Here is a 24,302-nt window from a genome sequence, read left to right as displayed (position 1 = left end):
AAAGTCAGTGAATCTCTCTGGCCTCAGTTTATTTGCAAAATGAGGGGTTTGGACTCAATGAGCTCTGAAGTCCCTTCCAGCTCTAAATCTATGATCTTGGGGGCCATTGCCATTTGTCTTGACCTTTTTCTTGCCACTGGACTTCAGTGACTGGAGGAGAGATCAAGGCTGATGACTTTGCACATCTCTGTCTCAAATCCAATTCATGAACAAGCCAAAACTGATGTCTTGATGTTCATGATGTCATTGGTCCTCTTAGAGAAGGAAACTTCAACAACTACTACAACAAAGCTAAGATCTTATGGTAAGACAATTCAGGAAGTTGGAGGAGTGGGGCAAAGAAGATAGGCAACTAGAAGAGGAGACTGAAAAATTCCATAGGTTCAGAATGCCTGCGTATAGATCCCTCTATTTGAATATGGTACTTTAAAATATTGTGAAAATTATTTGTCAATACTTAAGTTATTTGGAGAGGTGCTATAAAACCTTGTAAGTAAATAGATACAACCAAATTTCCTTCAACAGAATTGAAATTATCGATAGTGCAGTTCCTCTCCACTAAATGATATTTAAATATACCCCTTAATCACTTCTGCAAGCATTTATAGAAGGCCTAGTATTATATGTTCATCACTGGGCTAAGAGTACCATAAATTGACTCCATATTTGAACATGCTTTAAGAAGTTATAATAGTGTGAGAGTGGAATCTAGATCACCCCATTTGGTTTTGATGCTTTGGGTGCACTTTTTACTACTACTTGCCAACACTACCGCCACCACTACCACTCTTCCTTCTACTACAATAATAATAGTAGTAGTTATAACAACTATCTTTATATAATACTTTAAAGGTTTACCAAGCACTTTTCAAATAGCTCTTTCTATTCTCACAACAACCCTGAGAGAGAGGTACTAGTATCATACTCATTTACAGAAGAGTACACTGAAGACAGAAGTTAGGTGACTTGACAAGAATCCCACTAGTAGTAAGTGACTAAGGAAGTAAGTAAGTACTAAGTGATTCCTCACCTCAGGTCCAGTGTTCTACTCATTGCCCCTCCTAGCTGCTTCCATCAAAACAATCAGAACTGAGTATGCAATGGGCCTCTACACCTCTTTAAATCAATCAAATACATTTTGTGAGACACTGGATCACATGCTAAGCACTTTTTATAAAACAGAAGCTATGTCAGAAATTGGAGAACAGATTCTGAGACTATGGATTCTAGACATTGGAGCAAGCATGGAACAAAGGAAAGACTGAATGACAGTAGAGAAGGTAGTGGAGTGATAAAGAAGTTCATGGCTATATGAGCATCAAGGAAAGAAGGTTCAAAGTTATTAAACAATTATCTCTTTTTTCAGGTTCTATTGATATCTTCTGTTTCTTATATCATCATAGTTATCCCAAGTATCCCTCCTCTTCTTTCTCCTAGAGAGCCCTCCCACCTAAAAAAAAAAATAGCATTTTTTTAGAGAGGAAAAAAATCAGCATGATCGACCAATAAAATGAAAAAGTCTGAAAACATGTGCAATGCTCAATGCCTGCGGTCATCTCACCTCCATAAAGGGATGGGTTGGGGAGGGAGGGAGTGGTGACCAAATCCTGCTTGCTTATAATTTTGTTACATTTTACTTTTGATTTTTTGGTGTATAGTTGTTATTTCATTTATATTGTTGTAATTACTGTACCTATTATTTCCATGGCTCTGTTTACTTCACACTGCATCAGTTCATATAGATCTTTCCATTTTTCTCTATATCCATCACATATGTCAGTATGTTAATAGTCCATTATATTCAAGTACCACAGTTTGCTTACCCATTCCCCAATTGATAGACATCTACTTTGTTTCAAATTCCTAGCCATCACAAGCAAGAGTTGCTGCTATAAATATTTTGGATTATATAGGGATTTTTTTTTGGTGGCTTCCTTGAAAAATAAACCCAGTAATCGAGTTTCTGGTTCAAAGGGTATGGATATAGGGGGCAGCTAGGTAGCACAGCGGATAAAGCACTGTCCCTGGAGTCAGGAGGACCTGAGTTCAAATCTGGCCTCAGACACTTGACACTTACTAGCTGTGTGACCCTGGACAAGTCACTTAACCCCAATTGCCTCACCAAAAAAAAAAGAAGAAAAGAGAGAGACAACACATGGTTCAGAAAGTTAAGAAACCTATCTAGCCTAGAAGACAGATAGAGCTCAGCCTGGCTTCCTTCTTTCTCTAAATCCTCCACCTCCAGTGGCTCGAGAGCCTCTCTGAGAGTGGAAACTCCCTCTGGGTCCAGAGGAGAGGTGGTCCTTACACACAGCTCCAAGCTAATTGGCTAGCATCACCCAAATCTATTTGGTTAGCTAGATTTGAAAGTAGTCCATAAGCAGTCCATGCCAAGGTCATAGTTCAGAGAACACACCCCCTGAGGGTCAGGCCTTCAGGTAGGTGTGGTTCCAATCAAGTTAACTCCAAGTGAGTCAGTCAGCAAAGTCAATCCAATCAATCTTAATCCCCTCAAACAGGGTGGCCCCTGGGCAGTCCAAAACCCATTATTTTCTCACAGCAAGACTCCCTTCCCCCTCTTTTTAATCCCCCCCCCCCTTTACCCCTTCCTGGTCTCTTTCTGAGACTACAACAATCACTTTTTCTCATTGCCAGCCCTTGATTTGACCCTAGAACAACATACATTTCTATCTCCCATTCTCTTCTCTCCCCCCCGCCCTTCATATACCCTCCCATGTTATAATATAGTCCTAGAAAAAATTATATAGGGACAGCTAGGTGGTGCAGTGGATAGAGCACTGGCCCTGGATTCAGGAGGACTTGAGTTCAAATCTGACCTCAGACACTTAACACTTACTAGCTGTGTGACCCTGGGCAAATCACTTAATCCCAATTGCCTCACCAAAAAAAAATATATTTAATCCCAATTGACTCACCAATATGTATATATATATATGGATTCTATCCATAATGCCCCAGGTCTGTCTCTTCATAGCTGGGTGCTATGGGGTTGTCTATCCCAGCAATGTCAGTTCAGAGAATTGCCACCTAAGTATATAGTTGCCTGCCTGAGCATTAGCAATTCAGAACTTTGCAGTGCTGGTGTTATGAAGTTGAGTCCTGCCCCACCCCACTACCTCACCCCCAAGGCTTTTGCTCCAGACTGGAAAGAGGGAGGGGGTACCTGGGTGTAGAAGTGAGTTTTGTAGTAAAACTGTGTTGGGTCCTGGGGTCTGCTAATGCAGCCTTGCTGCCATAGCATAGCAGGGTGGGAAGGAGGGCTGGGTGAGCTCAGGGTCACTGAGCATCAGATGTTCATGGGTTTTGAGATTGGATTGTTTTTACCTCCTTTTCAGCTGAATTTGCTTTATCTTTGGTGCATAATTTATGTTTTAGAGAATTTTGTGAGGTTATGAGCATCAGAGAAAATGTCTAGTCTTCCATCTTGTTACTTACATGACTGTTGATTTCTCAGTTACCCAATCCAATGGATTTTTCTCAGTTCCCATCCTTCTTGACCTCTTTGTAGCCTTTGACACTGTTGATTCCCCTCTTCTCCTTGATATTCTCTTCTTTCTTTGTTTTCAAGGCAGTACTCTGTCCTAATTCTCTTACCTATTTTACTGCTGCTTTTCCTTTGCTGGAATGTCATCCAGATCAAGCCTCTTAACCATAGATATTTCACAGGGCTCTGGCCTGGGCCCTCTTTTCTTCTTTATACTACTTCTCTTGGTGATCTCATCACCTCCATAGATTTAATTATCATCGCTGTGTTGATGATTCTCACATCTACTTATTCTGCTCTATCCTCTCTGCTTACCTCCAGTCTTGCATTTCCGACTACCTATTAGATATAACATGTATGTCTTATAGTCATTTTACACTCAGCATGTCCAAAACTGAATTCATTATTCTTCCCCCCAAAGCCATCTGCCTCTCCAAACTTCCTTATTACTGTTAAAAGCAGCACAAATCTCCCAGCCCCTCAGGCTTGCACCCTTAGTGTTATCCTTGAAGATAAAATGTAAAGGGAGGCAGAACACAACCTTTGCCTACGTATTGGGAAATTTTGCCAACTTGGGGCAGTGAATGAACTCAGAACTTTTAATCTAAAATAAACTCCCTAAAACCAGAAAGAAGGAAACCAAAGGGACCTTTGGGGCCATTATATTGCTCCCTGAATCATTGTAATGAGTAATATTGGACTTATGCAAGTTGAAAGCTTCCATCAATACATCCATACCAGCTTACTTAGCACCCAGGTTCCTGAAGCTTTAAAGAATTATTTTTCCAAGTGGAAATTATGGCATCATGGGTACAGGACTTCCCATAGAGAAAAGGTGCTGGTAATAGCATGGTGCAATGGAAAGATGCTGCATTTGGAAGCCAAGGACCTTGGCTTAAATGCCAGTCCTGCCACTTGCTATCTGTGTGACTTTGAGCAAGTCATCCTTGACCTCAGTTTTCTCCTCTGTAAAATGATTTATTGTGGGGAAAATAGAAGCCTGGATCTTGTAAAGTTAAAACATAAAACTGAAAGGAGTGTGTGGGCAGGGAAAATCAGTAAGTTGGAGTTATGTTTATGAGAGTTAAGTGTCAAAACTAACCCTTGTGACCTTGTGAATGGAAAAAAAAATTAAATACTAGTCAAACATAGGGGCAGCTAGGTGGTGCAGTGGATAGAGCACCGGCCCTGGATTCAGGAGGACCTGAATTCAAATCCGGATTCAGACACTTAACACTTAACTAGCTGTGTGACCCTGGGCAAGTCACTTAACCCCAATTGCCTCAAAAAAAAAATACTAGTCAAACATGTCCCACCTCAAAGAAAAGACAACTCAAAGAAAAGAACTTCTCAGGTTGAGGGCAGCTAGGTGGTGCAATGGATAAAGCAATGGCCTTGGATTCAGGAGGACCTGAGTTTAAATCTAGCCTCATACACTTGACAATTACTAGCTGTGTGACCCTGGGCAAGTCATTTAACCCTCATTGCCCCACAAAAAAACTTCTCAGGTTACTTATTGATATCCAGACAAAGAATATATATGCAAGTCTGAAACATAATACTTTTCTTGCTTCTGAGACATGTTATGGCACTTGTGCAAATTGATCATGAGTGGCTCAGTTTTTTTTTTTAATCCTTAGGAGCCTGTTGTAGTGTCCTGAGAGCCAACCTTGAAGATGTGCCATGCAGGCACTGTGCTAATTCTGGAGATATGAATACAAGTTATAAAGAAATAGAATATTTCCCCTAAAGGAGCTTACATTGTAATGGGGGAAGACAACACACAAAAGGGAGTTGAAATGGGGCAATGGGGGTAGGGCATGGCTTCATCACATCGGGAAAGTCAAAAGCAGAGCCAGGAACAGAATGAAGATTGACTGGCCTGGGTCCCTTCCCCAAATAGAAGCCCTGGGAGGAACTCATCAGTGGAAGACTAGGGCTGGCCTAGAAGAGGTATTCCAGGATGGAAAGGCTGCAGGGACAGATGGCTCCAGGAGTAGAGGCTCCAGGCACTGAGGAAAATTCCAGAGTGAGCTAGAAACTGAGGAATGGTGCAAAGTCCAGAAAGTCAGACGCAGGGCCAAGAGGGGAAAATACAAGATAATCTGGTTGGGGCTGAGGGTGGGAGAAGGGCAAAGAGAAGGTAGCTGTGGGGATTAGAAGGTAGTGCCTGAGCTGAGTCTTGAAGAAAGCCAGAAATTCTAAGACAGAGATGAGAACAAAATGCATTCCATACAGTTGATAGCCAGTGCAAACACAAATCCAGGAGGTAGAGTGTCATGTGAGAGGAACTGCAAAGTTAGCTACAACAAATCTTCTTAAACTGTGGGTCATGACCCCATATGGGTTGCATAACTGAGTGTGGGGGTCAGGAAAAATTTGGCAACAGTAAAAGGTTATATATACCTATTTTATATATCTATATACCAATGGTTGCATAAAAATTTCTTGGGAGAAAAGGGGTCTCTAGTGGAAAAAGTTTTAAAAGCCCTGAGGTAGAATATAGAGTATATGACAGGAAGTGATGTGTAATAAGGCCATGTGTCAGGCACAGTGCTCTGAGCTTTACAAATATGATCTCATTTGATCTTCACAATAACCTTGTGAGGTAAGGGTTGCTATTATCTTCATTTTACAGTTAAGGAAACTTTTACAATTAAGGAAACTGAAGCAAAAAGAGCTAAAGTGACTTATCCAGGGTCACATAGCTAGCAATTGTCTGAGGCCAAATTTGAACTCAGGTCCTCCTGAATCCAGGGCCAGTGTTTTATCCACTATGCCACCTAGCTGCCCCTGAGGATGGATTTTAACTCAGAGCTCCCTGACTCCAGGGCCCATATTCTATCTACTGTGCTACCTCACAGTCCCTAATTGCAACTAGGTTGTTATAGGCTTTAAATGACGGAGAAAGGAGTTTCTATTTTATTCTAGATGTAACATCGAGCTATTGGAATTTATTATGTAGGAAAGTGGCCTGATTAGACCTGTTCTTTAGGGAAATCATTTTGGCAACTATGTAGAAAATGGATTGAAGTAGAGCAGTTAGGTGTGTTAAGGGCTAAAATTCTAGCTAAACTGTCTAAAATATCTAATGAGTGGTCGCCAATAAATTAAAAGCTTTAGCAAGAGTTAGACTTTTAAGCATTTATTAAGGAGAATAAGAATTTGGTAAAGAGAGAGAAAAAGGCCTAGATTCCTATCTATTAAAGGGAGAGCACATTTCTAGCTCCCTTCTCCGCCAGAGTCCAGAGGAAAGAGCGCGAGACTGAGCGCCAGTCTCTTCCTTCCTCCTCCCACTAGTCCGCGTCACTTCCTGACTCCTGAAGAAAAGACTCCTGGTCTTGCCCTCAAAGACCTTCGCTTCATGGGCAGAACTCTTCTACAGTTAGTATCCAGCAGGTGGCATCATTCCAATCGTTACAGTCCCCCCTGTTGTTCCTCAAGAAACAGAATGTTTCCTTGGCGGAACAGTAAAAACAATATAATAACTATTGCTAACTAATAATATGTGAACAACAATATAGAAAAGGAAGAGAGGAAAGTTTTGTCCAGAGGGGCGATTTTTTTTTGTCCTCATGAACCGACGCTTTGACATTAGTCTTGCAAAGGGAGGGCCTCTGCAGAGAATACATGTTACAGATGGTGTATATTATAACAGAAAGAGAAAAAAAAAAACAACAACAAAAACAACAAATCAAAACTGTTCATTTAAAGTCTCTGAAAGTCTTTTCTCAGATGTCCTCTAGGTGTAGTCGTGGAATGGAAGTCTTTTCAGGGGTTGATGTGTGGATGCTGGTAATCAGCCAGGAAAATTTCCTACAAAATTGAGCTTAACACAACTTTAAAATAGCTTTGTCAATAATCAAATCAAACAATGAAAGTTCTCAAAAACATGTCTAAGGGAATTCAGAATCTTAGTTGTTAACACGTGAAACATACAATAAAACAAAAATTGAAACATTCTTTAAAATTATAATATTACTATAGTCCCCCCTTATGGAGGGTAATTGAGAAGACAATTGCTGCAATATTAATTAGTAAAAATAATTTTTATCTTTGTTTTATCACTTTTTGCATCATCTGCCTAATTATCCTCATGCCATTATGAGAAATTTAAAATCTAATATAATTAGTAACAGATGTCAAGGCCAAATTCAACACTGTTATTTATCATGACACCTGAGATAATTATGGGGGTTACCATAAAAGAACAGAGAAATGATGGGATATGAGCATTCCCACACTTGAGCAATATGTACTGCCCATACAGTATGCCAGGCTTAAAATAGGTGGATGGAATATATGTCCATGCCACCGAACATATTGGAAGAAACTGAGTCAGACTTAATCAGATGCATGGGATTGAGATGTCCATGGCATCAGGCATATAGGAGGGAGCATAGAAGCCAGGTGTAGGAGTGAGATGGGTGGGATCAAAACTTCCAGCCATCTGTACAATACTGTGGGGAAAAATAAAATATTAAACCAAGAGAATCCAACCTCAACATTTGTCAAAAGCCGTTCCCTCGGCCATACCTTGACTTCATGCATGTCTCCCCTCATGTGACAGTTCAGTGTCTGCTCTTGCATGTATTCCTCTTGTGATTGGATGGCACCTTGGCCAACTGGCATCTGATAACTCAGAATAAAGGCAATTAATGTCTTAAATGATAAGTTCCCATAATCCAAGTCTCATATGGATTTAAAAATTGAGGATAATAAATGATTGCAAAAAATGTGAATACATCTTGACTCAGAACACAATATATAATTATGCAACAATTTCAAATAATACCCCTTTTTTTACTTAGTATACCATTACTTTTGTGAAAAATCAGAACATATTTAAATACAAGTTAAAGCACAACAGAATCCCAAAGAAAACTTTTTATGAAAAAAGAAAACTTTTACAAACATTCCCCTCTTTTTTTTTTTTTTTGGAATATGCTTATCAAAAATAATACTTCTAGAATCAATTTACACTTGCCATGGCAACCAATTTGCCAGGGAAATGCTTTAAAGAGTTTGATCAAATAATCAGTTGAGGAAAAAAAATAACAAAAACAAACAACTCAGAATATGGGAGCACAATACTCCTAGAATTAACATTGTATTATGAAATCAAAACCATCTTGCAATTTTTTAAAATTAGATAAATAAACAAATAGAAGAAAATACACATGGAACAATAAAAGACAATGAAATTCAAACTAAGGAAGTCTAAATGAATGTGAACTTAATATTAATAAGAGTATTATAAAATATAAACTTGATCACATGACTATAAAAAGCTTTTACAAATATTCTCCTTGTTTTAGAAACTAAGTATAAAACACAATCTCAAATGCATGAAAATCTCTATGAAAATAAACCCATACCATTCATTTCAAAATGTATATATAATAGCATAGAAATCCTATGTAACCTCTGAACTGATACTATTATTCTGAGTGAATTCAGAACACTTTTGATTCCGATATCTAAAATCCCCAATACTCATATCAATACCTTGCTGCTTACTTCTACATTTCTGTAAAATATATACCCTTCCATGGCAAAAGAAGCAGAGTCTTGAACTATGTTGATTGTCATTCTTATTCAGCTTAAGTTTTTCTTCTTTAACCCCTCTATATTGTCTGTCAGTGTTTTCACCATACAAATGCTTTATAAGAATACTAATTAAAGACAAAAGCAGGTTAGCAAAATTATGAACAAAACAGGCATATGTGGAATTTAAAGGGCTTTCTAAGGTTGTCTCAGAAGCACATCCAGGCTGGGGAAGGGCTGAGCCTGAAGCTGCAAATGTAGTTACAGAAAGTTGCGCATGTGCATCAGATCTCTGGACTTCCCAGGCAGGGGAAGCAATGGGCTTGGCCATGGGAGGAGTAAAGGGTGGGGTCTGGGGAGGAGGGGAGGGACCAGCGCAATTTGAATCCGACTTGATTTTGAACTCAGGCCTGGATTCCTCTTCCCCCACTTTGCCTCCAGGTGCTAGGGGATTAAAAGCTTCTAGAGGGTGGGTCATTGCCTCCAGACATGCAAAATTAGAGCAACAATTAGTGTTGGAACTGGGAAAAGCTGCAGGAATCTCTTCAGGTTTCTCTGAAAAAGCATGGTTGGGAGAGGGAGAGATATTTCCTCCTGTGAGTAAGTTACTGGCTCTTTTAACAAAAATAAAAAGAAAAATAGAAAATCCACAAAAACAAAGCATTAACATGATCTTATCTCCCATTTGTCTGGTTAAACAGACTAAAATAAAAAATAGGGTAATTAGGGAGTTTAAAAGATCCATTTGAAAAAATTTAAAGGAAAACACAGCCAGTACACCAGTACTTAGCAGTTAAAGGGAGAGGGAGGGGAAATTTCTTACCCAACCAGAAGATCAGAAGAAGACTGAGGGTTAGCTTTCCTCTTCGTGGTCAGCCATCTGTTAAGGGCTAAAATTCTAGCTAAACTGTCTAAAATATCTAATGAGTGGTCGCCAATAAATTAAAAGCTTTAGCAAGAGTTAGACTTTTAAGCATTTATTAAGGAGAATAAGAATTTGGTAAAGAGAGAGAAAAAGGCCTAGATTCCTATCTATTAAAGGGAGAGCACATTTCTAGCTCCCTTCTCCGCCAGAGTCCAGAGGAAAGAGCGCGAGACTGAGCGCCAGTCTCTTCCTTCCTCCTCCCACTAGTCCGCGTCACTTCCTGACTCCTGAAGAAAAGACTCCTGGTCTTGCCCTCAAAGACCTTCGCTTCATGGGCAGAACTCTTCTACAGTTAGTATCCAGCAGGTGGCATCATTCCAATCGTTACAGGTGGCACAGCAGTTCTGGGCCTGGAGTCAGGAGGACCTGAGTTCAAATGTGGCCTCGAACACTTACTAGCTATGTGACTCTGAACAAGTCACTTAACCCTGTTTGACTCAGTTTCCTCATCCATACAATGAGCTGGAGAAGGAAATTACAAACCACTCCAGTATCTTTGCCAAGAAAACCCCAAATGTGGGGTCACAACAAGTCAGCCATAACTAACCAACTAAACAACAACCAAAAGGAAGAGACTAGAAGCAGGAAGACTAATTAAGAGGCTAAACTATAGTGGCTGTTGTGTGAATAGAGAAGGAGATGGATTTGAGAAATGTTGGGGAGGTTAAATCAACAAGAAATGGCATGGGGGCAGCTATGTGGTGCAGTGGATAAAGCACTGGCCCTGGATTTAGAAGGACCTGAGTTCAAATTCGGCCTCAGACACTTGACACTTACTAGCTGTGTGACCCTTGGCAAGTCACTTAACCCCAAATACCTCACCAAAAAAAAAAAGAATAGGGAGGAGTTCCATAGGCAGAGCCAAGATGGCAGAGTGAAACCAGGAAACTACCTGCCTGGGCTCTCCCAAATTTTCCTCAGATACAATGTTAAATTAAGCCTCTCAACAGATTTTGGAGCTGTAAAACCTGCAAAAAAAAAAAATCAGAGTGAAACAACCTTCCAACTTAAGATAACCTATAAGATCTTCAGGATTTTCATCTGGAGAAAAGGGCAACACAGCTCAGTGCAGAGGGTGTCTGGGCTAGCCAGCAAAAGGCTTTTAGAGCATAGATCAACAGCTGAGGACCCATGGTCCTAGCACAGCAAGCTAGTGGCACATCATGCCAGTTGTGAGGCCTCCAACCCCAATGCAGAAATCAATCTGCAAGCTGGAGTATCAGCTACCCAACAAGCCCAACTAAGCTGTGCCACTCCAGTGCAGCGAGAAGACACAAGCTGCTGACACCTCAGAGCAGGAAGCTGGTGATTCGGCCCCCAACTCCCAGCAAAAGAAGCTCCAGACAGCATATGCTGTACCACAGGATCAGAACTCAACCTTAAGAGGCACAAAAGAGGCTAAAATTAAAATGAATAAGAAACAAAAAAGAACTTCACCATTGACAGTTACTATAGTGACAGGGAGGATCAAAACATAAACTTAGAGGAAGACAACAGTGATAAAACTCCTATATGTGAAGCATTAAAGGGGAAGAAGACTTGGTCTCGATACCAAAAGGCCCTCCTGGAAGAGTTCAAAAAAGGATTTTATAAATCAAATAAGAGAGGTAAAAGAAAAATTGGGAAAAGAAATAAGAGTTATGCAAGAGTCACTGCTCTGATTCTTTCTCTTGTAACAGGATTAATGCAGAAATACGATTAATGTTATTATGTGTATATATATATATATGTGTGTGTGTATATATATATCTATCTATATGTATATGTATAGAGATATATAGATATAACCTATATCAGATTACCTGCTGTCTAGGGGAGGGGGGAGGGAGGGGAGGGAGGGAGAAAAATCTGAAATTGTAAAGCATGTATAAACCAAAGTTGAGAACTATCTTTACATGTAACGGAAAAAATAAAATACCTCATACATTAAAAAAAAAAAGAGTTATGCAAGAGGAAAGCAATAGCTTCTAAAAAGAAATAATGCCTTAAAAATACTATTGGAAAAGGAGAATAATTCCCTAAGAATCAGAATTGAACAGATGGAAGCTAATGACTCAATGAGATAACAAGAAGAAGTAAAACAGAATCAAAAGAATATAAAGGTAGAAGAAAATGTAAAATACCTCTTCAGAAATACAGCAGACCTGAAAAATAGATCCAGGAGGGATGATATAAGAATAATCAGAATATCTGAGGACCATGATCAAAGAGCCTAGACAGCATATTTCAGGACATTATTAAGGAATACTGTCCCAATGTCTTACAATTAAAGGAAAAAGTAGTCATTGAAAGAATCCATCAATCACCTCCTGAAAGAGACTTTGAAAAGAAAACAGCAAGGAATATTGTAGCTAAATTTCCGAACTATGAAGTAAAGGAGAAAATACTGCAGGCAGCCAGAAAGAAACAATTTAAATATCAAGGAACAATAATAAGAATTACACAGGACCTGGCAGCTTCAAAATTAAAGGATTGCAGGACCTGAAATATAATATTCTGGAAGACAAAGGAACTGGGATTACAAACAAGAATATACTACCCAGTAAAATGAAGCATAATCTTTCAGGGGAAAAGATGGACGTTCAGTGAAATAGGAGACTTTAAAACTTTCCTAATGAAAAGTCCAGAACTGAACAGAAATTTCAATCCACAAATACAAGACTCAAGAGACACATGAAAAAGTAAAAGGGGAAAAACATGTTATTCAATAAGGTTAAAATGTTTATAGACCTATATGGGAAGAAGATACTTGTAACTCTTGAGAACTGTATCTTTATTAAGACAGATAGGAGGAGTATACACAGACAGAAGGTGTGAGTATAAGTGGATTCTGATGTGATGATGTTAAAAAAAGGGGGGGGGGGAGGAGGGGGGAGGGGGGCGGCTAGGTGGCGGTGGATAAAGCACCGGCCCTGGATTCAGGAGTACCTGAGTTCAAATCTGGCCTCAGACACTTGACACTTACTAGCTGTGTGACTCTGGGCAAGTCACTTAACCCCCATTGCCCCGCAAAAAAAAAGGGGGGGGGGAGACAAAAAGAACTATACTGAGAGAAGAGGAAAGAGAAGACAGAATGGGGTATATCACATTAGGTGAAGAGGCACAAAAGATCAATTGCAATAGAGGGAAAGAAGGGAGGGGTGAGCATTGTTTTGACCTTACTCTCATCTGATTTGGCTCAAAGAGGGAATAACATACATACTCAATTGGGTATAGAATTCTATCTTACCCTATAGGGAGGTAAAAAGGGAAAGAAAAGGGTAGGGTGCTAATAGAAGGGAGGGTACAACTAGGAGGGGAAATGGGAAAGGATAAAAAGGAGGTGGGGTTGATAGAAGGGAGAGCAGACTAAAGTGGCCAGAAACAAAACACTAGTGAGAAGGGACCGGGTAAAAGGAAAGAAAAAAACAAACAAGGGAAAAAATAGTGTCATGGGGGAAATGATTGATGTGGGGGTCCTTAGGAATCCTCTTTAAAGAATTACATCCATCAGCAGCGCGAGCAGAGCCGCGTGAGGCCCCGGCCCAGCCCAGGCAGAGAGTGCGCCAGCAGCATAGGGTGGCGGCAGGCGGGGGCAGCCCCATGGGCCCTGGAGGGGCAGCGGGATCGGCGGCATCAGGGGGGCCCTCGGATCCAGGGTCTGCCACTGTCTCCAGGGCCTAGGCCTCGGGCGCCCCGGACTTGGTCCCAGCCCAGAGGCGACCAAGCTGCTGGAGCACTGTGGCGTGTGCCGGGAGCACCTGCTGCCCTGCCTGCATTCAGCGTGTGGGCAGTACCTGCTGCTCCAGCCAGCCTCCGCGCCGGGCGCTGCTGCCTGGCCACATCCTCCACCGCCCCGCGGCCGCCAACAATGGGGGCAACGGCGCTGTGGTGGACTGCCCCGTGTGCAAGCAGCAGTGCTTCTCCAAGGACATAGTGGAGAACTACTTCATGAGGGACAGAGGCGCCAAAGCCAACCCGGACCCCAAGGATGCCAACCAATGCGGCACTAATTGTGAGGACAACACCCCGGCCACCAGTTATTGCGTGGAGTGCTCAGAGCCCCTCTGTGAGACCTGTGTTGAGGCTCACCAGCGCGTCAAGTACACCAAGGACCACACCGTCCACTCCACTGGCCCCGCCAAGTCCCGTGAAGGGGAGCACGCCGTCTACTGCTCGGTCCACAAGCACAAGCCTTTGGTCCTCTTCTGCGAGAATTGTGACTCCCTCCCCTGCCGAGACTGCCAACTCAATGCCCACAAGGACCATCAGTACCAGTTCTTAGAGGATGCTGTGAGAAACCAGAGGAAACTCTTGGCTGCCTTGGTCAAGTGCCTGGAGGATAAGCACACCACCCTGCAGAACACCAAGGAAGTGTGCACCTCGATCCGCCAGGTGACGGATGTGCAGAAAGCGGGTGCAGGTGGATGTGAAGATGGCCATCTTGCAGATCATGAAAGAATTGAACAAGCGAGGCTGTGTACTGGTCAACAACGCCCAGAAGGTGAGAGAGGGGCAGCAGGAGCGCTTGGAGTGCCAGCACTGGACCATGTCCAAGATCCAGCATCATCAGGAGCACATCCTGCACTTTGCCTCCTGGGCCTTGGAGACCGACAACAACACTGCCCTGCTGCTGTCCAAGAAGCTGATTTACTTCCAGGTTAACTGGGCCCGCAAGATGATCGCAGACCCTGTGGAACCCCAGAGGGACATGAAGTTCCAGTGGGACCTTAATGCTTGGACGAAAAGTGCTGAGGCCTTTGGCAAGATTTTTTCCAAGATTGTTTTCAAGAGGAGTGGTCCGGGCACCCTCGGCAATCCTGGAGGTAATCAGGCTATGGACCTGCAGGAGGGCTATGGGAGCCACAGGCCAGATGACCCCCTATAGTGCTAAGCCCAATGTGTCAAAGATGAAAAGGTCCAGATCCGGTAAGGGGAAAATGAGTGGCCTTATCTGGAAAGTACCCGATTGAGCTTGGAACGCCTTGATCTGGACCTCACAGTGGACAGCCAGCCCGCTGTCTTCAAAGTCTTCCCTGGAACAACCAAGGAGGACTACAACCTCATCATCATGGGGGGGGGGCCCAGCAGCCAGGGGCCCCGGGGGGCCTCCCATGCCACCCATGGCCATGGTTAAGGAGGAAGAGATAGAGGCTGCCATCAGAGCCCCCAGGAGTGGAGGGGCTAGAGACAAAACCACTGTTCCTGCTTCCCCTGGAGGCCTCAGGACCCAAGGGCCCTCACCTGGCTTCACCCAGTGGCAGCACCAGCTCTGGCCTGGAAATACTGGGTAGGCTTGATGCAGCTGTGGCAGCCACTTCCGCCACTAGTGACCCCGGAGGCAGTGGATGACAGTTCCACCATCTGCCGTGCTGGCCAGAAGCTGGGGGACCTGGTGATATGTAACCAGTGCGAATTCTGCTTCCATTTGGAATGCCACCTGCCCACTCTGCAGGAGGTGCCTGGGGAGGAGTGGAGGTGTTCCCTGTGCCAGGAGGTGGTGGACTATATAAAGATGAGGTCCTTCTTCCTGGCCCCAAGAGTGTGGCCTTGACCCCTGATGAAGACACCTGCCCTGCCAAGCTGTCGCCTACTAGCCAGCAGAAGTGTGAGCTTGTGCTGCTGGCCTTGCTATGTCATGAGCCATGTTATCCCCTGCACCGAATGACAACAGAGCCCTCAGCGGAGCAACCGGGAACCCTGGACCTCACTCTGATTCGAGTTCGCCTGAAGGAGAAGCTGTCGCCCTGCTACGGCTCCCCCCAGGAGTTTGCCCAGGACTGGGCCACATGTTCAAGCAATTCAACAAACTCACAGAGGACAAAGCTGATGTCCAGTCCATCATCTGCCTTCAATGCTTCTTTGAGACTCACACGAACAAGGATTTTGGGGACACCAAGTTCTCGGCTATTCTGGTTGGAGCCCCTCCCTCCCCCTCTCCTAGGCCCTCGCCTGGCCCCTCCTGAGCTGGTGGGGGGCCCCAGCTATGGTAACTGAGCCCTGCCTTGCCCCGGAATGGCACCATCGTCCCCTCACTCATTCCCTCCTTCACCTGTTGGTCCTTCTGTATCCTCCCCCAGATGTGGTTTTTCCTTCTCTCAATTTAATAAAAATGGAACCCAGGAGGCAAGGTCCTCCAAGTTATGCAGACCCAAAGCGAGCAGGGTATCCTTGGGGTCCCTGGCATGGGGCTGGCTCGGTGGGCATGGCTGTTTCGTGGGCCTCACCAGCCCTAACCCCACGTTTAGTGAGGCTTCTCTGGAATGCAGCCCAGGGAGGGGAGAGGACCCCAACCCTGAGGCTGCCAGTAGGTGACTTCCCTTAGTCTTTCCTCTTGGGGCCCACACAGTCACTTGCTGTGAGAAGCTCCGACCCCCAAGGTCTGAAGGGCTGTTTTCTCTGGACCGCTCAGAAGTTGACTTAGTTTTTCCTGACAATCTCTCCCTGGAGAAGCTGGGGTTGGAGGGGTTTTGGGTAGCTTCCCCATGGAGGGTGGGGCCCAGGAGCTGCCTTTACTTTGTCATCTGCTTCTTGTACTGAAACACCCATCCAATAACCTTGCCAGCCATGCCTCTCCCCCACCCAAAACAAAAATTATACCCTCTCGAACACAAATCCAATTAGAATAAAATATTTTATTTGAATGCCAGAGAAAGGAAACCTCAAGAGGAGTCTTGAGGGGAGATAGATCCAGAGACGTTGTTTTCTGAGATACCTATGAATAGGAGAAAGGCAAAAGCTTTTATAGAAGATGATGGTGGAGGGACAAATGGGGTGATCATCTGACTTTGGAAAGTTCCTTTTGGGGGTGGGGGACAATGGAATGAGGGGAAGTGGTCTTGACTTCTGGAGTTTTCAGTCCCGTCGGTGCCATTCAGGCAGCAGCCATTACTAATGAACTTATCTCTCTTGTTACAAGGTGTCCTTCAGTTTAGCTGGCCAGTTTAAATTTTAATCCTAACCCCATAACATTCCCCACTTCTCTATATGTAAGGAAAAGGGGTGAAGATTCTTCTTCTGTAATTGCTTTCAAAATGAGTGGGGTTGAAGAAATCAAGGGGGGGGTGGTGTGGGGAAGGGCTTGGTCTAGAGAGTAAGGAGATGTGAGGTCCAGAGGATGGGAGGAGATGTATTGCCACCAGCTCTAGCTGCCATGAGGTTGAAGCCTTGAGCCTGGATGACCTCAAGAAGAGGTTAAGAATCAATAGACTTAAGGTGACAGTGCATGTCAAATAAATTGTACTTAACACATTTCTGATTCAGTTTTAAAAATCATAACTAATAGCAGACAGATGACGAAGCCAGATTCTTATGCACTTCAGTTGTTTAGAATATAAAAAGGACTAGAATTTCTATACTTGCATCTCACTATAATAACTCATTTGCAGTACCAACCTAAAATCCAATATTGTATTCATGCTGATCAAATGACATGATTGTAGGAATTTACCATAGAAGAAAAGGGACCAACCTCTCAAGGAGCTTCATGTACACTGCAGACAGAAGTTCTGTTGACAGCCAGGTGTATTGAGTCAGGTGGGATGTGCTTCATATTAGGGAAATTAAATCAGGAAAATCCTACCTCAGCCCTTGCCAAAGTCACGCTCCCAGCCTTTCCCATGGCAGTCCACCACCTGCTATTCACTGGCTCAGGAGTATGACCAAACCAAAAAATACTTAGTAGTCAGACTCAAATCAATTAAGAGTCCCATAATGTCTTAACTGGTAAATTCCAATAATCAGAGCCTCATATGGATTTAAGTATTGAGGAAACTCAGATTTCCCATTTTAACAGAATTTTTTTTTTACTTTGACATATATGAAAAATTGCCTTTCCACCATAGCTGATTTAATTGTTCACCAATTTATACATTATAAGGAAATTTAGAAAGATAATACCTTAAAACAATATTAGTAAATTTTTGGCCGACCCTCTTTTTCTTGATATCCCGCCCCAATAAGGGCCAGGATGAGGATGGTAAAACTAGGAAGGGATGATGAAATTTGTGATCCTCATGTATACATATTAAAGGCAATGTCAGCCTACATTTAAAGGGTCTTTTCCCTCTCCCCACAACCTGTTGCCTCCATCGGGAACTTCCTGTAATGGAAGCAAGGGAGTGGTTGAAGATGCCTGTAGGGGCATGGGTGAAGTCAGTGGGGGAGGGGTAAAGGGGACTAGGGAAATGGGTACAGGCAACTGCAGGAGATCAGGTAAAGCAGATGGGAGTGGATGCTGAATGGAAAAAAAATAGGAGAATAGGGAGTGTATCAGAGTCCCCCAAGATTGTGACAGGGGTTCAGCTATGAGGAGCACAGATGGATGGGAGGGAAAAGTTGTGAAGACGGCTGTTGGATGGGAAAAATAGAAGAGTACTGAAGTCCACTCCAAGTGTGGCAGGGGCTCAGCTGTGATGAGCACAGGAGATTGGTTCCGAGATCCACTGGTGGACAAAGAGGAAAAGAGATCAGAGTTTCAGAGTGGTATGACTGGGGTTGACCCATAGGGAGGGAAGGATATAAAATCAGATCTAAACAGATGGAAAAATATAAATTGCTCATGGGTAGGCCATGCTAATATAATAAAAATGACAATCCTACCCAAATTAATTTATTTGTTCAGTGTGATACCAATGAAATTACCAAAAAATTATTTCATAGAGCTAGAAAAAGCAATAACAAAATCCATATGGAAGAACAAAATGTCAAGAATATATCAAGGGGGGGCAGCTAGGTGGCGGTGGATAAAGCACCGGCCCTGGATTCAGGAGGACCTGAGTTCAAATCCGGCCTCAGACACTTGACACTTACTAGCTGTGTGACCCTGGGCAAGTCACTTAACCCCCATTGCCTTGCAAAACAAACAAACAAACAAAAAAGAATATATCAAGGGAATTAATGAAAAAAATGCAAAGGAAGGTGGCCCAGCTATACCAGATCTAAAACTACATTATAAAGCAGCAATCATCAAAACTATTTGGTGCTGGCTAAGAAATAGAGAGGAGGATCAGTGGAATAGGTTAAGCACACAAAGCACAGCAGTAAATGAATATAGCAATCTCCTTTTTGATAAACCCAAAGACTCTAGCCTCCAAGATAAGAACTCACTATTTGACAAAAACTGCTGGGAAAACTGGAAAATAGTATAGCACAAATTAGGCACAGACCAACATCTTACACCATAGACCAAAAGTCAAAATAGGTGTAAGATCTAGACATAAAGGGTGATACCATAGGCAAATTAGAAAAGGAAAGAATAGTTTACTTATCAGAACAGTGGAAAGGGAAAGAATTTATGACCAAAGATGAGATAAAGAATATTATGAAATGCAAAGTGGATTATTTTGACTACATTAAATTAAAAAGGTTTTACACAAACAAAACCAATGCAAATGAGATTAGAAGGAAAGCAGAAAGTTGGGAAACAATCTTTACAGACAGTGTTTCTGATAAAGGCCTCATATCCAAAATATATAAAGAACTGAATTAAATATATCAGAATACAAGTCATTCCCTAATTCAGAAATGGTCAAAGGATATGAACAGATGGTTTTCAGATGATGAAATTAAAGCTATCTACAGCCATATGAAAAAATGTTCTTAATCACTACTGATTAGAGAAATGCAAATTAAAACTACTCTGAGGTACCATTTCACACCTATCCAATTGGCTAATATGACAAAAAAGGAAAATGATAAATGTTGGAGAAGATGTGGGAAAATTTGAACACTAATGCACTGTTGGTGGAGCTGTGAACTGATCCAACCATTCTGGAAAATAATTTGGAACCATGCCCAAAAGGCTTTAAAACTGGTCATACCCTTTGACCTAGCAATACCACTACTAGGCCTATATCCCACATGTACAAAAATATTCACAGATGCTCTTTTTGTGATAGCAAAGAATTGGAAATTGAGGGGATGCCCATTGATTGGGGAATGGCTAAACAAATTGTGGTATATGAATGTAATGGAATACTATTGTGCTGTAAGAATTGATGAGCAGATGGATTTCAGAAAAACCTGGAAAGACTTACATGAATTGATGCTGAGTGAAATGAGCAGAACCAAGGGAACATTGTACACAGTACCAACAACATTTTGTGATGATCCACTGTGATAGACTTAACTCTTTTCAACAATACAATGATCCAAGACAACGCCAAAAGACTTATGGTGGAAAATGCTCTCACATTCAGAAAAAGAACTATGAAGTCTGAATGCAGACTGAAATATACTATTTTCACTTATGTTGTTGCTTTTTTGTAGTTGTTCTTGTTTATTCTTTCTTGTACTTTTTTCCTTTTGTTCTGATTAATGTGGAAATATGTTTAACATGATAGTAATGTATAACCTATATCAAATTGCTTGATGGCCTTGGGATGGGGGAGGGAAGGAGGGTGGGAGAAAATTTGGAATTCAAAAAATATCTTTACATGTAATTGAGAAAATTTTTTTAAAAAGAATCGGGAGATTTGATTGTGTTTGTAGGTGGTATAGAAGGAACCATTACCTGTAACAAGATTGAAGATTAGAGAGATCAGATATGATAGTGGGTGCAATTTGCTGAAAAAGATAGAAGGGGAAGGGATTGAGGATTGTATAATTTAAAATTCTAAATGTGGGTTCTAATCTGTCCCTCCCCCCCCCCCAGTTTTGGGGGGAAACTGACTAAAATTACTGATAAACGAGTTTAGAATTTTTTTTAAGGGTTTATTGAAAGATAGTAAAAGAAAGAGAAAGTTTGAGAAGAGATTTCTTATAACCTGGCAATCCTAGCCTTCCTAATTTCCCACTTCTGAAGCTCCCTGCCACCATGCTGATGTCTCACAGCCAAAGAGGAAGCCCAGTCCCACAACGGTCTCCTTCCTCCTTCATGTCTTCTTCCCAGAAATGAGAGGCTCCTCAAGTTGATTGGCTGGTAGCCTTGATAGACAGTGCCCACGAACAAACATCACTTCCTGATGCAAAGGACCTTGACAGCATGGCTTGCCCTCAGAGGTCTTCTCCTCATGATGGAGCTTTTCTACAGTAAGTCTCCAGCAGGTGGCATCATTCCAATCATTACAGGATACATGTACAGGTTGGCTTTGATGGGAAGGGTCACCTCTTCATCAGAATGGAATAAAGGAGGAGAAAATGGGGGATTATGTTAAGAGATTGTTCAGGGCAAATGACCCTTATTTTTTATTTTTTTAATAAAGTATAGGCAAAGGGGGCAGCTAGGTGGTGCAGTGGATAAAGCACTGGCCCTGGATTCAGGAGGACCTGAGTTCAAATGCGGCATCAGATGCTTGACACTTACTAGCTGTGTGGCCCTGGGCAAGTCACTTAACCCTCATTGCCCCACCAAAACAAAACAAAACAAAACAAAACAAACAAAAACAATAAGGTATAGGCAACTAGAGGAGGTGTTGAGAAGGAGCACCAATGTGAAAGAGAATTCCCAGGACCCCCCTGCTGGAACCCTACTCAGGGTAGCTTTGTAAGTGATTTAAACTTTAGGTGTCAAATTCAAAATCACTACATAAGGATCCCTGCAAGCCGCATATTGACTTAGTTTTAAAATGTAATATTATCCATGTCTTATTGTATTTTTGCTTGTTAAATATTTCTCAATTACATTTTATTCTGGCTACACTCAGGAGAGTTGTAGGCTATATGAGAAGCCTACAGGTCCACATGTTTACATGTTAAAACAAAAGTGTTAAACTTTTGACAACCTATACAGACTTTTGTGGGGAGGTTGTTCACAGGTGGATAGTATTGTTTTCTTTAAGTTCAAAATGAATTCTATTTCTTTATGTTCATGTTTTGAGCCTTGTCAACCTGTGTATTTGTAATGGGAGTTGGTGACTAATGCCCCAGGAGAGTTAAGATAAGATCAGATATTAAAGTTCCTATATTGTCTGAGTAGGAGCAATGGGGCAGAGAAATGTGAAGTTCCCCAGGGCTACCTGGGCTTTACTTTTCAGGAGGAAGGTATTTACAAAAAGGCTCTTGCAACTTTAGAGGTCTATATAAATGGAAGCTAAATTGTTAGGTAGTTTTTAACCCTCTTTCCCCTAGATTCCAGGTAGATCACCCTTCTGTTATGACATTGTCATTAATTTTAGTACCAGCTTATTTAATGCTGGTTATGGCTTTTAGTCTTCTTGAGATTTGAGAGGCACCAAAAATTTGTATACAAACAAATGTCAGGCTGATTTATTTCCACATAACTAATCTCATTTGTTTTATATTGATTCTTAACTCTTATTTTAGAGGATCTGTAGCCTCTCTACACACTCACTATAGGGCAATCAACAGTAAACAGCCAGCCTCCTGGAGAGAGAGGGAATGAGTAAACTGCTCTTTCCAGCCATTAGTGGAAAGGAAGAGCTGGGAGGGCCTTAACACATGGCATTCATCAATGTGAAGGTCCTTTAGAATGGCATAACTAGGAGTACCATAAGAGAGTATATGAACAGTAATGAGGTGATAAGGGGAAAAGTCAAAGACATAATCATATCAGTGAAAATCTCATTCAGTTCAGCCATTTAAGTCCTACAGTCATTTGAACTGGGACAAGCCTCTAAATAATCAGGGACTTGATGTGGAAAGTTCAGAGTGAGATGAGAAAGGATCATAGCTACTTGATAATCCGGGAAAATTTTCAAAGTAAACAGGTAATGTTTGGGGGGAACTACAGTTTAGAAATTCTGTTATGTTTGATTGTGGTCCTTACAGAAATGTTGGGAGAATATAATGAATCAGTCAATGTAAAAGTACTTTGGAAAAATTAAACAGGTTATTATTAGGTTACATGTATTTTATCTTATTTTGCCTCTACTGGAAAGTTTGAGTACACCATAAAAACATCAATTTTTTTTTTCTTGTGGGACAATGAGGGTTAAGTAACTTGCGCAGGGTCACACAGCTAGTAAGAGTCAAGTGTCTGAGGTCGGATTTGAACTCAGGTCCTCCTGAATCCAGGGCCTGTGCTTTATCATCAAACCATCAAACCAAAAAGCATGTTCATCACCTGTGACTTGAGGAACATTTACCACCAAATTTAGCTACATTAAAAAAAATAAGAGTCCTCATTCCTATCCTGAGGGATCCAGTTCTGTGTGAATTAAGTACCTGAGGTTTACCACCCTCTTCCTTCTCCCTTTGGACCCTTGCCCTAAAAAAATTAAGCAAAAGTTTAATATTTTTACTATGGGTGATAAAACAGGTTCCCCCAGGGGAGCTACCAAATAGGGCTCCCAGGTCCAGTTCCCATGGCAGCTGTGTTCTTGGGTAACTTTCTACTACTACTACCACTCAGAAGATGAGCAAGGACCTCTCTTCCAAAGATGGACCAGGACAGGAAACGAGAATTTTCATTTCCACTCATGTATACTATGCAAGTCAATTCAGAAGCACAAATCAATTTTTACTACAGTTGGAGGCAATCTCTGGGCATACATTACATGTAAAAAGGTTAGGTACAGGCATACAATCTCATGTTACTCAATTAACTCAGCACAGGTTTAAAACCTTAATCAGTCTCTTCAAAGCACTCCTTTATTTTACCTCCCAGTTGGATAAGTCTTGGGGCCCCTCTGATTCTCCTCCCAGCTCTTTGGATTCCCAGGTTGAACATGTCCTTGGAGAAAGTGAATCCTATTCCTTCTGTCTTAAAATCAAAACTGTTCTACCTGAAACATTCTAAATCTCAATTGAGAGGTGTCCCTGTGGAGTCTTCCTATAGAAATCTCTGGAACTAACCTTTGTTCTGAGTATATTGTTTGCTGCCAACATTTCATGGCTATGATTTTAAATCCCTTCAATCATTTGCCTCTATTCTTATTTTTAGTGCTATCACCACTCACTCTAATCCCAATCACTTCATCTTCTTTGACTAAGAGTCCTTCCTTCCCTCCTCTCCTCCTCATCAAGGAGACAAGTAGTCAGGGCAGCTAGGTGGTGCAGTAGATAGAGCACTGGCCTTGGAGTCAGGAGTACCTGAGTTCAAATCTGACCTCAGACACTTAACACTTTCTAGCTGTGTGACCCTGGGCAAGTCACTTAACCCCAATTGCCTCACTAAAAAAACTAAAATAATTAAATAATTTTTAAAAAGGAGACAGGTAGTCCACAAAGTTGTACATTAACATTACAAAGAATTCTCTTTAGTCTCACCAGCTTCCTCCTCTCACACTGTTAACATACTAAAAAACTTAGATTTGCATTTTATGACAACCTGACTCTAATCCAACTAAAGACCAATCAACAAATGGGGAGAGGGAGAATTTTTTTCTACATCATATACCAAATGAAAATATGGACCCCTGAAAATATGTATCAGAACGATCATAA

General features: G+C 41.9%; 1 protein-coding gene across 1 annotated transcript; it reads left to right on the top strand.

The window, feature by feature from the left end:
* Positions 1-5,468: 5,468 nt before the first annotated feature.
* Positions 5,469-15,922, top strand: LOC122738617 (transcription intermediary factor 1-beta-like). The gene is given in 10 exon segments (XM_043980608.1): positions 5,469-5,534; positions 13,641-14,366; positions 14,368-14,840; positions 14,842-14,921; positions 14,924-15,029; positions 15,031-15,126; positions 15,128-15,298; positions 15,300-15,456; positions 15,498-15,735; positions 15,738-15,922. Coding segments are annotated over 10 exon segments (2,298 nt in total).
* Positions 15,923-24,302: the final 8,380 nt, after the last annotated feature.

Source organism: Dromiciops gliroides, chromosome 2 (genome assembly GCF_019393635.1).
Source record: "Dromiciops gliroides isolate mDroGli1 chromosome 2, mDroGli1.pri, whole genome shotgun sequence".
Classification (NCBI taxonomy): Eukaryota; Metazoa; Chordata; class Mammalia; order Microbiotheria; family Microbiotheriidae; genus Dromiciops; species Dromiciops gliroides.
This window is presented reverse-complemented; position numbering and strand designations above follow the sequence as displayed.